At 44.3% G+C, this 12,829-nt stretch overlaps 1 protein-coding gene across 2 annotated transcripts in view; it reads left to right on the top strand.

Annotated features, from left to right (window-relative positions):
- The window catches only part of LOC146622257 (low-density lipoprotein receptor class A domain-containing protein 4-like), a 286,730-nt gene extending 275,940 nt beyond the window's left edge, over nt 1-10,790 (top strand). For both annotated transcript variants that reach the window (XM_085366124.1, XM_085366125.1), the window contains 3 exons: nt 4,169-4,323; nt 5,915-5,965; nt 9,239-10,790. In XM_085366124.1, the coding sequence (XP_085222250.1) occupies nt 4,169-4,323; nt 5,915-5,965; nt 9,239-9,832 (800 nt within the window). In that variant the 3' untranslated portion in view covers nt 9,833-10,790. The remainder of the gene's footprint in view (nt 1-4,168; nt 4,324-5,914; nt 5,966-9,238) is intronic.
- Nucleotides 10,791-12,829: the final 2,039 nt, after the last annotated feature.

Here is a 12,829-nt window from a genome sequence, read left to right as displayed (position 1 = left end):
TAAAGTTGTTTTTTTTAAGAAAAAAAATCATTTGTTCTTCAACGTAAACGATAAAGCTTTGACCTCTCATAGACGTAATTGTTATTGTAAGCCCTACTTGATTTGTATCTTCTTCTGAGTCACTTCCTGACTCATGAAATTGGCTACAGTTAAAAAAAACAAAAGCCTGAAGAAGACTGTTTTAAGCTTTATGTAGTTAACATTTATAGCATTTGACAGAGAGGCCTTTTCAGTAGAATATAGATTAGTTGTGCTATATTTGCTGCCATAAGCATGTTTTTAAAAAAAACTCTACTTGCCTTCTGGTAGTGAGAATTCTTGCTTTAAAATTGGCTTTGAATTACTTTTTTTAACACCCTCAAAGTATACTTGTATGTACAGTATGGTTTTTTTATATTTTTATTTAATGTTTCCCTTTTGTCGACAAAGCTGTGCTGTGTAAAAACAGCCAGTGCCCGAACAGATGTGTTAAGCTCGGTGCTGTGCAGCACGGTCACTTTGACATGATTTGAATAAACTCGATGGCCTCTCTCGTCACCGCAGCAGGAAAAAAAACGACAGGACGGCTGGCTTGTAATGCAAGTGATTCATCCTGCTGAAGGAATAAGGGTTTTTGCAGACGCCGGGCTGATATTGTTTTGACAAGTGGATTACTGTAGTAATAACATCAGGCTGGTGCTGTTAATGCAGACTGCCAGCACACACTGTTCTCTGGCCTGTGAGCGAGCCTGTGCTGTACGCTCTGTTTTGGAGCCTCTGAACTCGGGTGGATACTGGGTTCAGAGAGGACACCCCCCAGTCTTTTCTCCTCCCCGCACTTCCTTCCTCTCTTCTCAACTCCTCCTCTGGCTTCCTTCCTCCCTGGCGTTTAGAGAAGAGGCCATTAACTACAGCCGCTGTACTTTTTTATTTTGCTTGAACTGTAAAAACATGAACTTGAGCTGTGAAAACATCCCCGCCTGTGCACTTCAGAAGAAGTACACCAGCTTTGAGTCAGGCGTCGGCTTTGTGCCGCTTTTACAACAGCAGAAGGCAGAGTATGTGATATTTATCCAGCTGGCTTACAGGAGGGCCTGGTCGACTTGGTTTCCCAGAATGCTTCTCTCTGATTGAAAGCCTCCTCCGTCCCCTCCCTGTGGCTGCTGTGGTGAATGCACAGGCCCAGGCTGGTAACTGGATGAAGCTCCAAAGTAAAGCAGGCAGCTCGACAACTTAACTTTCTGACACCGTGCTTTATTTCACAGAGAGCTGATGCGCCCAAACTGGGGAGTGGGAGTGTCTTCTGTTTTTTTTTCTTTCTTTTTTTTTTTACTTAACTTTATTCAATCTTGTACATATATTCTTGGTATGAAACCTCGTACCACAATGAAGCTGTACTTTAGAGTAAAATACCTTGACAGAAGTTAAATGAATTGATACAGATGTTCATGTTGCCCCATGATTTAAAGCAGGGGTTCACCACACTTCAACAAGGCTCAGTACAACTGAACTGTATTAATATAGCACCAGTTTCAGGCAGCTTTATATTGCAAGGTACAACAAGAATGAGGTGTGAGCAAGCACTTAAAGACAGTGAGGAGGAAGAACTCCCTTTTAACAGAGACCTCCAGCAGAACTACCTCAGAGAAGGTTCCCTGAGCGAGGTACACAAGTTGGTTTTATCCAAAAGGAGAATTTGAATACTGGGAGCTGGTTCCATATGAGATCACCTGACAGCTGAAGGCTCTGCCACCCATTTGACTTTTGGAAACTAACAACCACAAGTAGGCCAGGTTTCCTGCTGTACTGGTATAATATGATACAAGGTCTTCGAGCTGAGATGGGCAGTAAGGTTTGAATTGTCGCTCCTTGCCACAGGCTTCCTCCATGATGTTATGTTACTAGGAGATTTTTTTTAAACACCAGTTTCGACCCTTCATCTCGACTCTCAGCACTCCCCTTACTCTTGCCTGTTAAATATTAGGTGACTCGCACTGCGATCAAGAGTTTAATACCTTAGTTTCAAATGTCTGATGTGAGAGGGGTGGGTCATGATTTTCCACTAAGATTGTTATTGTATTTGTCAATTAAATAGTTTGAGAAGGCCGTTTAATGAGGTAAATTTGCTGAATTATACTATTAAATTCATCTGAGCTCACTTCACCACCTCACTTTCATCTCAGAGGGGAAGTTGTGGAGCTTCTCTGTCACCGTTGGTTGCAGTACCCACCTCTTTGCTCTTTGGTGGTTAATGTTCGTTGGTTTTGCTGGTTTAGGTTTCATTCCTTCCCACAGTTTTTCTTACCCCCACCCCCCATTCACTGTGGTTTTTTCTAGTTGGCCTTGTTCCTCTCACTCCTGCCCCGCCCTGTGGCTGCTGTGGTAAAGCAGAGGCAGGTTTGGGTGGGTTTTGCATTTCAGCCCAGCTTTGACTCTAACCCACCATATTGCAGACAAATAAGCCACGAAGGATTATTAGGCAGGCAAGCCTGAGATAGGTTGGCTTTAACTAGCTCTCTTTCATTTCTGGTTGTCTCCTTCTGTGCTCTTAATTTCAAAGAATTCACAAGATATTCTGTTACTGATTACTTTCCATTTCTTCTTGTTTTTGGATTTTAACACTCTGCTTACTTTTTTTTCACTTGGTCTACCCTTGCCATGTCAAAAGCTGTCCAGTTGCATCATGGGTAATGTGCTCCTCAGATTGCACAGAGCTTTTTTTGGGGGGGGGGGGGGGAGCATTGAGAATTGAGGCATTGTGGCTGAAATAGCAGAGCGTACATTGTGTCATTGTTCATACAGAACACACGCACAGTGTACTGGATGTCCAGCAGTGAGCAAGCGTGTGAGTCAGAGGTCAGACTGGGTGCCAACACCGGACAAGGTCAAGACTCCTACTCAGAACAAACCAACAACACAACAAAAGAGTGTCACACTGCAGACAGGGAGGCTGGCAGGGAGCAGAGACGGGGTGGACGAGAAAGAAGGGAGAGAACCAAAGTAGGAGATGACAAAGAATGAGGGAAATGTAGGGAATGAATGATGGTGGGTGAGGGAAGAATGCAAAGAGATCGGTAAAGACAAGAGTTGAAAGACTGCAAGAAGAGGCGTGTAGGCGAGGGAGAGGAGGATGCATGGATAGGGTTAGAGGAAAGTTGGAGAAAGTGATGGCAGGTGAGCTGAGATGCAGACAGGGTTCAAAGACGAGCAAGAGAGCATGATACAATGAACAAGAGATGGGAGGCAGACGTAAGTGAAAAGCGGCGATCATTGTGTCTCCCGGTGGTGCCCTGATCTGGGAGGTCATACCACATCAGCTCTGATGCTCGTGTGTGTGTGTGTGTGTGTGTGTGGCTGTGTGTCACAGAACAGAACACCACAGTTATTCAGTGTCTCCACAAAGGAACCACTGTGTTCTGGGACAGACGGCACACACTGTCTCAACACTCATCTTTTTTGTGATTTGAAGCTTTTCTCTGTAGATTCCTCAGACAGACACACACATATTCATATACTGTGTAAATCACACATATACTCAGCCACTTGGAGATTGACCTGTGCTGCTCTCTGCTGGCGAACACACATTAGAGCAGCTCAGTCGTGGTTCAAATCACTGGTCCTCTTACCGGGTGTCCTGGAGGCTTCATTTTGCATGATCTCCATCAGCGGAGATGATCTTAGTTATGAAACTGGCCTGTTATCACTTTGCTTTAAATCTGCCTTTTTAACAGTGCAGATTTGACGAAGAATGATTAATGTGACTCTTAGGATTCTCAAACTGAAGTAGTTCAGTCAAATTTCAACCTGTCTGACTTTAAAAGGCCTGCAAATATCCTAATCCTGGAGGTGTTCACTATCTCTGCTACATAATGTGATTTTCACTTGAAGGCAGTTTTTAAGATGTGTGTGAAACATTCTCAAATCTTATTTCCCCGCATGTGATTAAATTTGAATTGCTTTAAAGTGTTTATTGGACAAAATTAAATATTTCTGTCGGTCTGTTTGTGCTCTTAGAAAATGTATTGGGTGTTTTTGAGATGATGCAGATTTGTCTGGAAACCACGTGATGTGTTTTTTTTTTCCTTTTTAAATAACTTGATATTAAGAGTAGTCATTAACTGCTAAAGTACCTTTAATCTCTAAAAGTTAGATGCTAATCCTCTTCCTCTCTTTCCATGTGTTTGTGCAGCTGAACTGGAGTTTGTTCAGATCATCATCATCATCGTTGTGATGACTGTGATGGTGGTGGTGATCATCTGCCTGCTCAACCACTACAAGCTCTCCACCTGGTCTTTCATAACGAGGCAGAGCCAGGCCCGCAGGCATGACCATGCCCTACAACAGGTCAGTGTGGGTGGGTGGGTTTGTGGGCGGGTGGGTGTTTGAGAAACAGCGAAAGAAAGGGAGAGCTAAAAAGAGACTGTTTGTTTGTGTTGCTTGTACTGAGTGGCTCAGACGGCACTGTTCTCCCAGCATCCATGCCAGTAACATTTTGATCTAAACTGGTGTCTGTGTGTGCGCGCGCATGTGTGTTCATCTGTTCTCACTGAATGTCCCTGCCTACTCATTGTGACAGTACATTTCTGTATTTCTGCAGCAGGACAAACATAGCTTACCAGTATGTTCCCAGTAAAGCTGTGCTGAGCTAAATGAATCCTTTTATCCCAGTCTGAGTTTCTGTCCCAGTTTCAGCGAGGTAACGTCTTCGCGCGCGTCTGTTAGATGAACTTGCTGAATTGGTTTCTTCAGAGCCAGACTCTGTCAGGTCTTGATGTTTAATTCACTACAGCGCCGTCTAGACGGCAGCCGCTCTGCCCCCGTACTGACATGTACACTCTGGGACAAACACACATGCACACACACACACACAGTTTATTTATGTGCGTTGAAATAGACTCAGGCTCAAAACATGATGCATTATGGATCCATAAACATATTCAGCCTAATGATTTGTCAGCTTTGGTGTACTGTTACCAACAATTTGAATATTAGTGTTCAGCTAATAAGCTCTGCTTTTTGATTCCTCCTGCCACTCTGTGCTGTGTATCATTCAATCAAAGCGAGGTACAAAGCAACATCAGAAAGCAACAAGCCCACTGAATGATGACCTTTACCCCTAAAAGATGCATGAATAAACAGTATTTATGCATGTTTATGCTTCTCATGTTGCTCCCCCTAAAACAAAACAAAAAAAACCCCAGCTAAATGTTGTTGACTGTGCTGTCTGAGAAAAGATCCTCCAGTCAAGTGTAGATGAAGGGGAAACTGCAATTATTTGACAGTTGTGTTTATTTGTTGTAGCTTTTATCCTGCCTATTTTTAAAATGGAGTCTTCTGTCTTTTGTTGTGCTCTCAAACAGGGCAGAATTTTGGGTTTGAAGCCATCAGGCATTTCTCAGTGCCGCTGTTTCATCTTTTGTGTCCTCATTAAGTTGTTACTTTTTGGTTTTTTGTTGTTGTTGTTTGTTTTTTTTTAATTCATGCTTTCTTCTTTTTCTTCTCCTTTTTTTGTTCTTTAGCTGTGAAGTAAGAAAGTTTGTTAATGGTGTCACATCAAAATCCTTTTCAGACACAGCAAACCGTAATGACTGCAGACTTCTAAAGCATTACACATTTTATCCCTAGAGCCCAGCCCCAGCTCATCCTCAGTATCCAGCACTGGATATCTGGGCATATATTTGGTCAACTCATATTCTTGTTACATTGGGAGCTGCTCACCTGGACAGGCTACCTGATGACACCATTTTTACATTTTCTTTTACATGTATTTTTCTCATCTTAAATTCTGGACCAGTCCTGTTTATGCATCTCTAGTAATATGTTGTTTTTGTTGCTAACCTGAGCATCCCACTGAAGCACAAACACAACAATCTTCAACCCACCCGGGGACTTTTTGAACCTTTGCCTTCCTCTTTGTTTGTGTCTCCATGTGCAGGACGGGTGCCTGTGGCCTTCAGACAGCGGCTCTCGGCAAGGTGCCTCGGAGGTAAGACCACCACACTGACTCCCGATAAACACATTCAGCTAATGCCGCATGTTATAGGAGCTGAGTGCTCAGCTGAATGAAACTTCACTTTTCCACAATGAAACTGAGTATTGCTTTGTCTACACTTGTTATATGTAAACTTACAAATATTGAATTTCAGTAGATTCAGCAAGTTCTTACTAAAATTTCTGCTAGTTTGGCTGTCTGCAGGCTCCTGAGTGTGTAGCCTCTAACCAGTTAAGTTACTGTGATAAGGTTGTTGGTCTTTTCTCTCTGAGCATTGGATCTGGAAACAGTTGTGATCCTTGGACACATTTTCTGTCAGGAATTTCCTTGAATTGCAGGAGCTTTTAGAAATTCTCAAACCTTTAACAAAGTAAGGTATAAAGAACTAAATGGAGACAATGACTCTTGTCAGCATCGCAACTATAAGGAAACAATGAATGCATAAAACAGCACTTTTTAAAAAAAAATAAAAGAACACAGTTACACTGATGGTCTCTCCAAACAAACAAAAAACTATGAACGTGCAATGATGATGTCAACAAATATTCAGCCCAGCGCAGTATCCTTCCTCAGTACAGATTTTGTCTGTAGGCAGAGTGCGTAGAAGAGTGTAGAGGTATTGTTAACTGCAACGTATGGCTGAATAAATTTTGATAATCTGACACATTTATTGCAGCTGCATCTCAGTCAGAATCACAGTGTGACCACCTGGACTTGGTTCATTTGGTTAGGACGCTAAATTAGTTTCTCGCCTCGTTTTTAGGGAAGCAATTTAAATATTAATAAAAACCTCGTTGGCAGCTCTGGTTATGGGTTAATTCAGTGTTTGTCCTTGTGGAAAAACCAAGTGATCTTTAAAGGCTTACAATCAGATGCTCTCTGCTGCTGAATATTTTATTTTCAAGTAGCTGCAGCCCTTACAAATAAACACAACAAATACAGAACCCCAAAATTCATACCTTTTTATCAAACTAAAATGCAATGAAAAGAACATAGATGATAAAAGTGCATTTAACAGTTTGGCATTCAGAGTTGGTATAGAGAAGTGCAGTGTGTAAAAATGGTAATTAAAAGGAATAAAACAGAGAAAGGAGACCTGAACACACTCAGGGATGGCTTTTGTCTAATCTCCACGCTCTGCTCGCCCCGTTATAAAAGACATCCATTTCCTCTCAGCTTCTCTTTGTGTCTTTGTTGGCTTATTTATCAGCGCTTGCCCTTGTAGAGTTGTTTGGCGGTTCAGTCAGGGCCCAGAGAGCCTGATATGTGCATTTTTTTGCTTGCTGGTAAATATTTGATCGTGCAGGAATTGGAGCTCACACACTGTGTTGCAATGGGTATGCCTGGCACTGTACTCCAAAACAAGATCAAAATTGGCATGTTCACAAAGACTCGTGAATACAAAAGCACAGACAAATGCCAGTATACTCATTGTGACTGGTGATCTGATCTCTTAATTGCGTTGATGCCAGATGGAGGAGCTTCCGAGTCAGGGTCGGAAGAGACGCGCTGGGTTAAAAGACTGCTGGAAAATCACATGGTAGTATTGATTAGTTGCAGATAATAGTATATTGAGGCTGTGTGAAAGTTTTTGGCTGGCAAGTGTGGATGCACTTTGGCAGTCTGTACTGGCTTGTAGCACCAAGTCGGATTTAAAGTGCCCCAGTATTTATGCGGCAGAGAGAGAGAGTCGTAAAAACGACGTGTGCACCCAGAGAGACCCGGAAACTAAGGAAAAGGCCACGGAGAGACGAACGCAGAGGGAGACGCAGCCACTGAGTGTGGGTGGCTGATGGATGCAGGGATGGGGCTGACTGAGTGTTTGTGTGGCAGGGCGGGGGGTTGGATGGTTTTTGGTGCGTCATTAATCAGCAACACCTCCCCTGACACTGTCTAGACAGACGTCTGAGAGCTGCCCCGCTCTGCTGCGCTCTGCTCCCTCTATCAGCTCCACACCTTTCTCCCCCTGCCGTCTGTCCATTTGTCTGTCTCTGTCCTTTCTCTCTCTGCCTTCAGCTCTTTTTCCCTTCTCGCGTTTTATCTCCCTGCCTCTTTCTTCTCCTCCTTTCATTTCTGTGCTCTTTCTTTCTCTCTCCTTATCTCAGTAGCCTTTCCTTTTAATCCTTTCAGTTCCACTCTTTCCCTCACTCCGTCTCTCCATTTCAATTGCCCTGATCCTCTAAAAACCCCCCTCCCTCCCCCGTCTGTTGTTCTCTCCACCCAGACTGCCTTGTCAGTGGGGGTTGGCTATTAGAGCCGCAGTCACTAATTGAAATGGGTTCCCTCTGATAATGACTCGACACAGTGGAAATGTGTGGAATTGGATAGAAATGTGAGAAATGAAGAAATGGATCATGCCGTCACAGTCTGAAGAGTTAATTGAGGTGAAGATCTCTGACAAAAGCTGGTGGATGAACCGGTGTGCTGAATGTTTTTCTGTTTGAGTGCAGGCTCCTTTCTTCCTCTTTACTGTAATTACATTGTAATGTCTGTCACAGCTAATTGGTGGCACGCTGGCGTGTGCCGTTGCTGCACCAGGATATCATTCATTTTAAATATGCAGCATGGTAACCATACTTCACTGTACGGAGCCTCGTCTCCCAGCAAAAGCTTGCGTGAAATCAGCGTATACAGAAATGATTGTTATGCAGAAAGCATCATGTGACTTGCTGTGAGGCTATAACTGGTTTACACTGTGACCAAAACAGAATAAACAAATGAAGGCTGTGTACAGGGTAAGGTCAGAACTGCTGAACTGTTAATAGACTCTGGGTATGACTCTAAAAATTACAGGTAATGAATTGGGATGGATGAATAATCACAGATAAGTCACTTGACAAATAAAATGAGAAACACTTGTTGCTTCCAGCCTCATTGCTCGTTTGATAGATTTGGATTTTGGATTGCAGGCCAGACGTGATAAGTAGTTTTTGCTGCTACAGTGTCATTAACTCACAAGGCTGACTGGTCATGAAAATGATTTTAATGATTAAAAAAAAAAAAGATTTTTAACGATGAGCTGCTGAATTATTCCCAAAAGCTCAAACAGAAGTTTTGTAGATCAAACAGTGACTCTGAGTTCATTGCACTGAACATCAGTTTGAGTGTTTGGTCATTTTCACGTTGTATGTGTATCAGAAAGATACTGGTATTAAGACTGATCGAGTTCCTGTTGATGCCAGCCAGCTCACAGCCAAGCTTTTATCTTTGTCCTCTCCTCGTGCATGTCCCAGCTCATTCACTCCTCTGTCTCGCTCTGTCTCTCAGGTGTTATATGCTCCGCAGGCGAGGGATCGCTTCACCGCTCCCTCCTTCATGCAGCGTGACCGCTTCAGCCGCTTCCAGCCCACCTACCCCTACCTGCAGCATCAGATTGACCTGCCGCCCACCATCTCTCTGTCGGACGGGGAGGAACCACCGCCGTACCAGGGACCCTGCACCCTCCAGCTCCGTGACCCCGAGCAGCAGATGGAGCTGAACCGCGAGTCGGTGAGGGCACCGCCCAACCGGACCATCTACGACAGTGACTTGATCGACATGGGAGGAGGCGGGAGTCTAGGAGGGGTAGGGGGAGGAGGGGCTGGGATGGGGGGCGGTGGCCCGAGGCCGCCCAGCAGTAACTCGGGCATCAGTGCCGCCAACTCCAGCAGCCACGGGCGTATGGAGGGCCCCCCGCCAGCATACAGCGAGGTGATAGGCCACTACCCTGGCTCAGCATTCTTTCTACACCAGCACAGCAATAACCAGAGGGTGGGGAGGCCGGGGGGGCTGGGGAGTAGGACAATCCAGCAGCAGAGCCAATCAGAAAGCACAATTGTACCTGCCAAGGCCAAGGACGGCCAACCAGAGGACTTGGTGTGAAGAAACAGGGAGGGGAGAGGTAGGGCAACCCACCCCAGACTGAGATCTGTGTCTCTCGTTCACCCCAGACCTCCTGTAAGCCGGGGTCTCTCTTATCGCTCTGTCTCTCACGTCCTCTCTCCACACTCCCATGCACAAACACACCAACTTTAGCTACAGAAACGAGCAAAGAGAGGAACCAACAACTGATCTCATTTCATCCATGCGCTAGCACTGCTGGGACAGGATGTACGCACTGTGTCCAGACTTTTTTTTTTCCTCCTTATTTTAAGAAAGAACCACACTGCTAGCACAGATTGAAACAGTTTTCTCTTTCACCCCCCCACTCCCCCTGGCGGCGATGCCGCTGTCCCCAGGAACTGAGGAGGGATCAGTTTTGGGGGGGTTTGTTGTTTTCTTCTTTCTTCATTGTTTTTCTGTTTTTGGACCGGGATCTGTGCACAAAGCGAGAACTGAGAATCAAGGACTTTACAGAGAACACAACGAAACAAGAGACTCACAAACCCAAATCTTAGTGCCAAGGTTCACAAGGAAGCAAAACAAAGGGGGGGATGACTTGTTTTAACATTGAAAACACAAAAGAAACGTTATCTCAAAGTTGCACTATCTTTTTGTTGTAAAAGAGAAGAGGGAAATGATGTTATGTTATAACAGCGATGTTTTTAATTTCCTGTCTTGTTTGTTTGTTTTTTGGCCTTTTTGTGAATGGACTGATTGACTGACTGAACTTTGGCTCCAAAGTTGTTTTAAACAATTGGGAGCAAAAACAAAAAAACAAAACAAAAAAACCCAACAACAACAAAAAAAACAACAACAAAAAAAACAAGTATTATAAGCTTATGTCCTTCCTTTTTTGAAAACCGCAAGAAATCCTTGTACCCAGCCTAAACATCTCTGTCTGCTTACACCACAGGCACAGTGAGACTTAGTAAGAGAATAACCTGTACTGCTTCATGTCTGCGTTCACATCATGGGGAGGGGTGGGGGGGGGGGTAATCTGCCTCATGAGCAGCTGCTGGATTGATGGTGTGTTATAACTAACCACCAGAGGAAGTGAGCAAAGATTAGAGTCCTAAACACAGCTTGGCTGGATTCAGTGGGATCCAGGCTCAGGTTTGTGAGATATCAGCCCAGCTGTTTTGATATCAAGTTTAAAAAAGAAAGCCCTCAGCCCCTGTTAAGGAGGGTCTGTCTAGCAGGTGGTCAGAGCAGATTCTTCTCATTTCAAATCTACCCTGACTGCTGAGTACCTGATGTTTCCTCTCGCCCCCCTTCCCTGCATCCAGGTCCACCGCCCTTCCCCAAATGCTCGTCTCAGACATCTTGCACAGTGCATTCTGCCAACAGCCACCACACTGAACTCGAACCCACACAGAAAAACACAAAATATGTGAAGAAGAAGAAGGAGGGGGGGGGGGAAAAAAGAAGGCTCGACTCTCCGTCTTCACGTTTCTAAAGCCACAAAAGAATGACACAAAGTGAAGATTCCTGTCTGCGTCTGTCAGCACAGAGATCAGGTTTTTAAAGGAAAATTGTCTGTGGTCAAAGTCAAAGGGCTATGGGAGGCTCCTTTTTGTAAAAGAAACACAGAAAAAAAACCTTTTTGAAAATCTAGCCTTTTTCTCTGCTCATCGTTGCCTTCTCCTCTGCTCTTGCGCTTTATCTGTCTCTCTTTCCTGTTTGCGCCAGTCCCCCTCCCCCCTTTTCTAACGGCGTCTCCGGTAAACACTGTTCATCATCACTCCATCCATCCATCCGTGTGCAGAAAAAGTGCGATCAAATGATGCAGAGTCCGCCGAGCCCTTTAAAGTGGAGACTGGAGTGGAGTTCTCATTCGGCAGCGTGCTGGTGCAGCCCTCTCCTCACTGTATAAGTGTGTACACGTGTGCGTTTGTTGGTCAGACCTTTTAACAACACAGAAAAGCACTTAATGCTCCTGCAGGAGTTTTGTGTGTGTGTTTGTGTGTGTGTGTGTGTGTGTGTGAGAGATTGTAACTGAATGATTTATTAACTGACTCCAGTTTAAACATTCAAGGACATATTACTTCTTTAACACAGCTTCAGTTCAGCTTTCATCGGGATACAGTCGAGTGTCTTTCTTAAAAAGGCAGAAATGCTCCATGTTTGATTGTCACAGTGCAAAGGTGACATCACAGTGAGCCTCAAACAAAGTGGACGCATCCAGCAAACCCCAAAAAGGAAAAGCCCAGCTGGGATGATGATGATGTGAGTCTGTTTCATACTACGTACTGGTTCCAGGCGTGCTAGCAGTACAGCCTCAGCACGTTGGCGTGCACGCGGGACATGCTTGTTTTCTGAGTGAAGTGCAGTCTTTATAGTCCCTCCATGTATTAAATCTTTGAAAAACGAAAGCTCTGCTTTCTTTTCAAGATCAGAGGACAAGGTTGTATGAATTTGATGTTTTTTCCTACTCTCAGCAAATCCCATGAAAGTGTCTAAATACTTTTGTGACCTCCTCACCCCGTCTGTAGCACTCGGCACTAAGCACCAGTTCCATTCATTTCTGCTGAAGAGACACAATATTTAAAAGAAGCATTTGGCTCAAGGTTAAATTAGTGTGTTTCTTGTTAATGCCAAAATTCATCGTCGAAGAGCAATCACTTTCACAGTCCACTGTTGTCACGATTTTAAAGCTCTGTACGTGGGAGTCATTATGACAGGTCTGTTAGTGGAGCCTTTTTAAAAAAATAATAATATCCAACCAGTGGATTTTTCAGCGTGAGGCTCACAGGGAGGTGGTGGGTGCAGCACCTGGACGCTGCACACGTGGCTCTAGTTAGATTTGGACTGGTTGAGGACTATTTTAAGCTCAAACACATTTGGTGCTCTAGTGGGCACTAGCACCCACAGGAAGGCTGTGTGAGTCCATGTAAACGGCTGCGTGCTGGTAATGAAGGAACATGCTTTCCGGTGCGACTCACTGTTATTCAACCACAGTCGAGCTCATGGGAATAACATGCTAACAATAACACGTTT

This window comes from Diplotaxodon limnothrissa, linkage group LG11 (genome assembly GCF_057381915.1).
Source record: "Diplotaxodon limnothrissa isolate DT_005_m linkage group LG11, D_limnothrissa_male_GT1.1, whole genome shotgun sequence".
NCBI classification, from domain to species: Eukaryota; Metazoa; Chordata; class Actinopteri; order Cichliformes; family Cichlidae; genus Diplotaxodon; species Diplotaxodon limnothrissa.
This window is presented reverse-complemented; position numbering and strand designations above follow the sequence as displayed.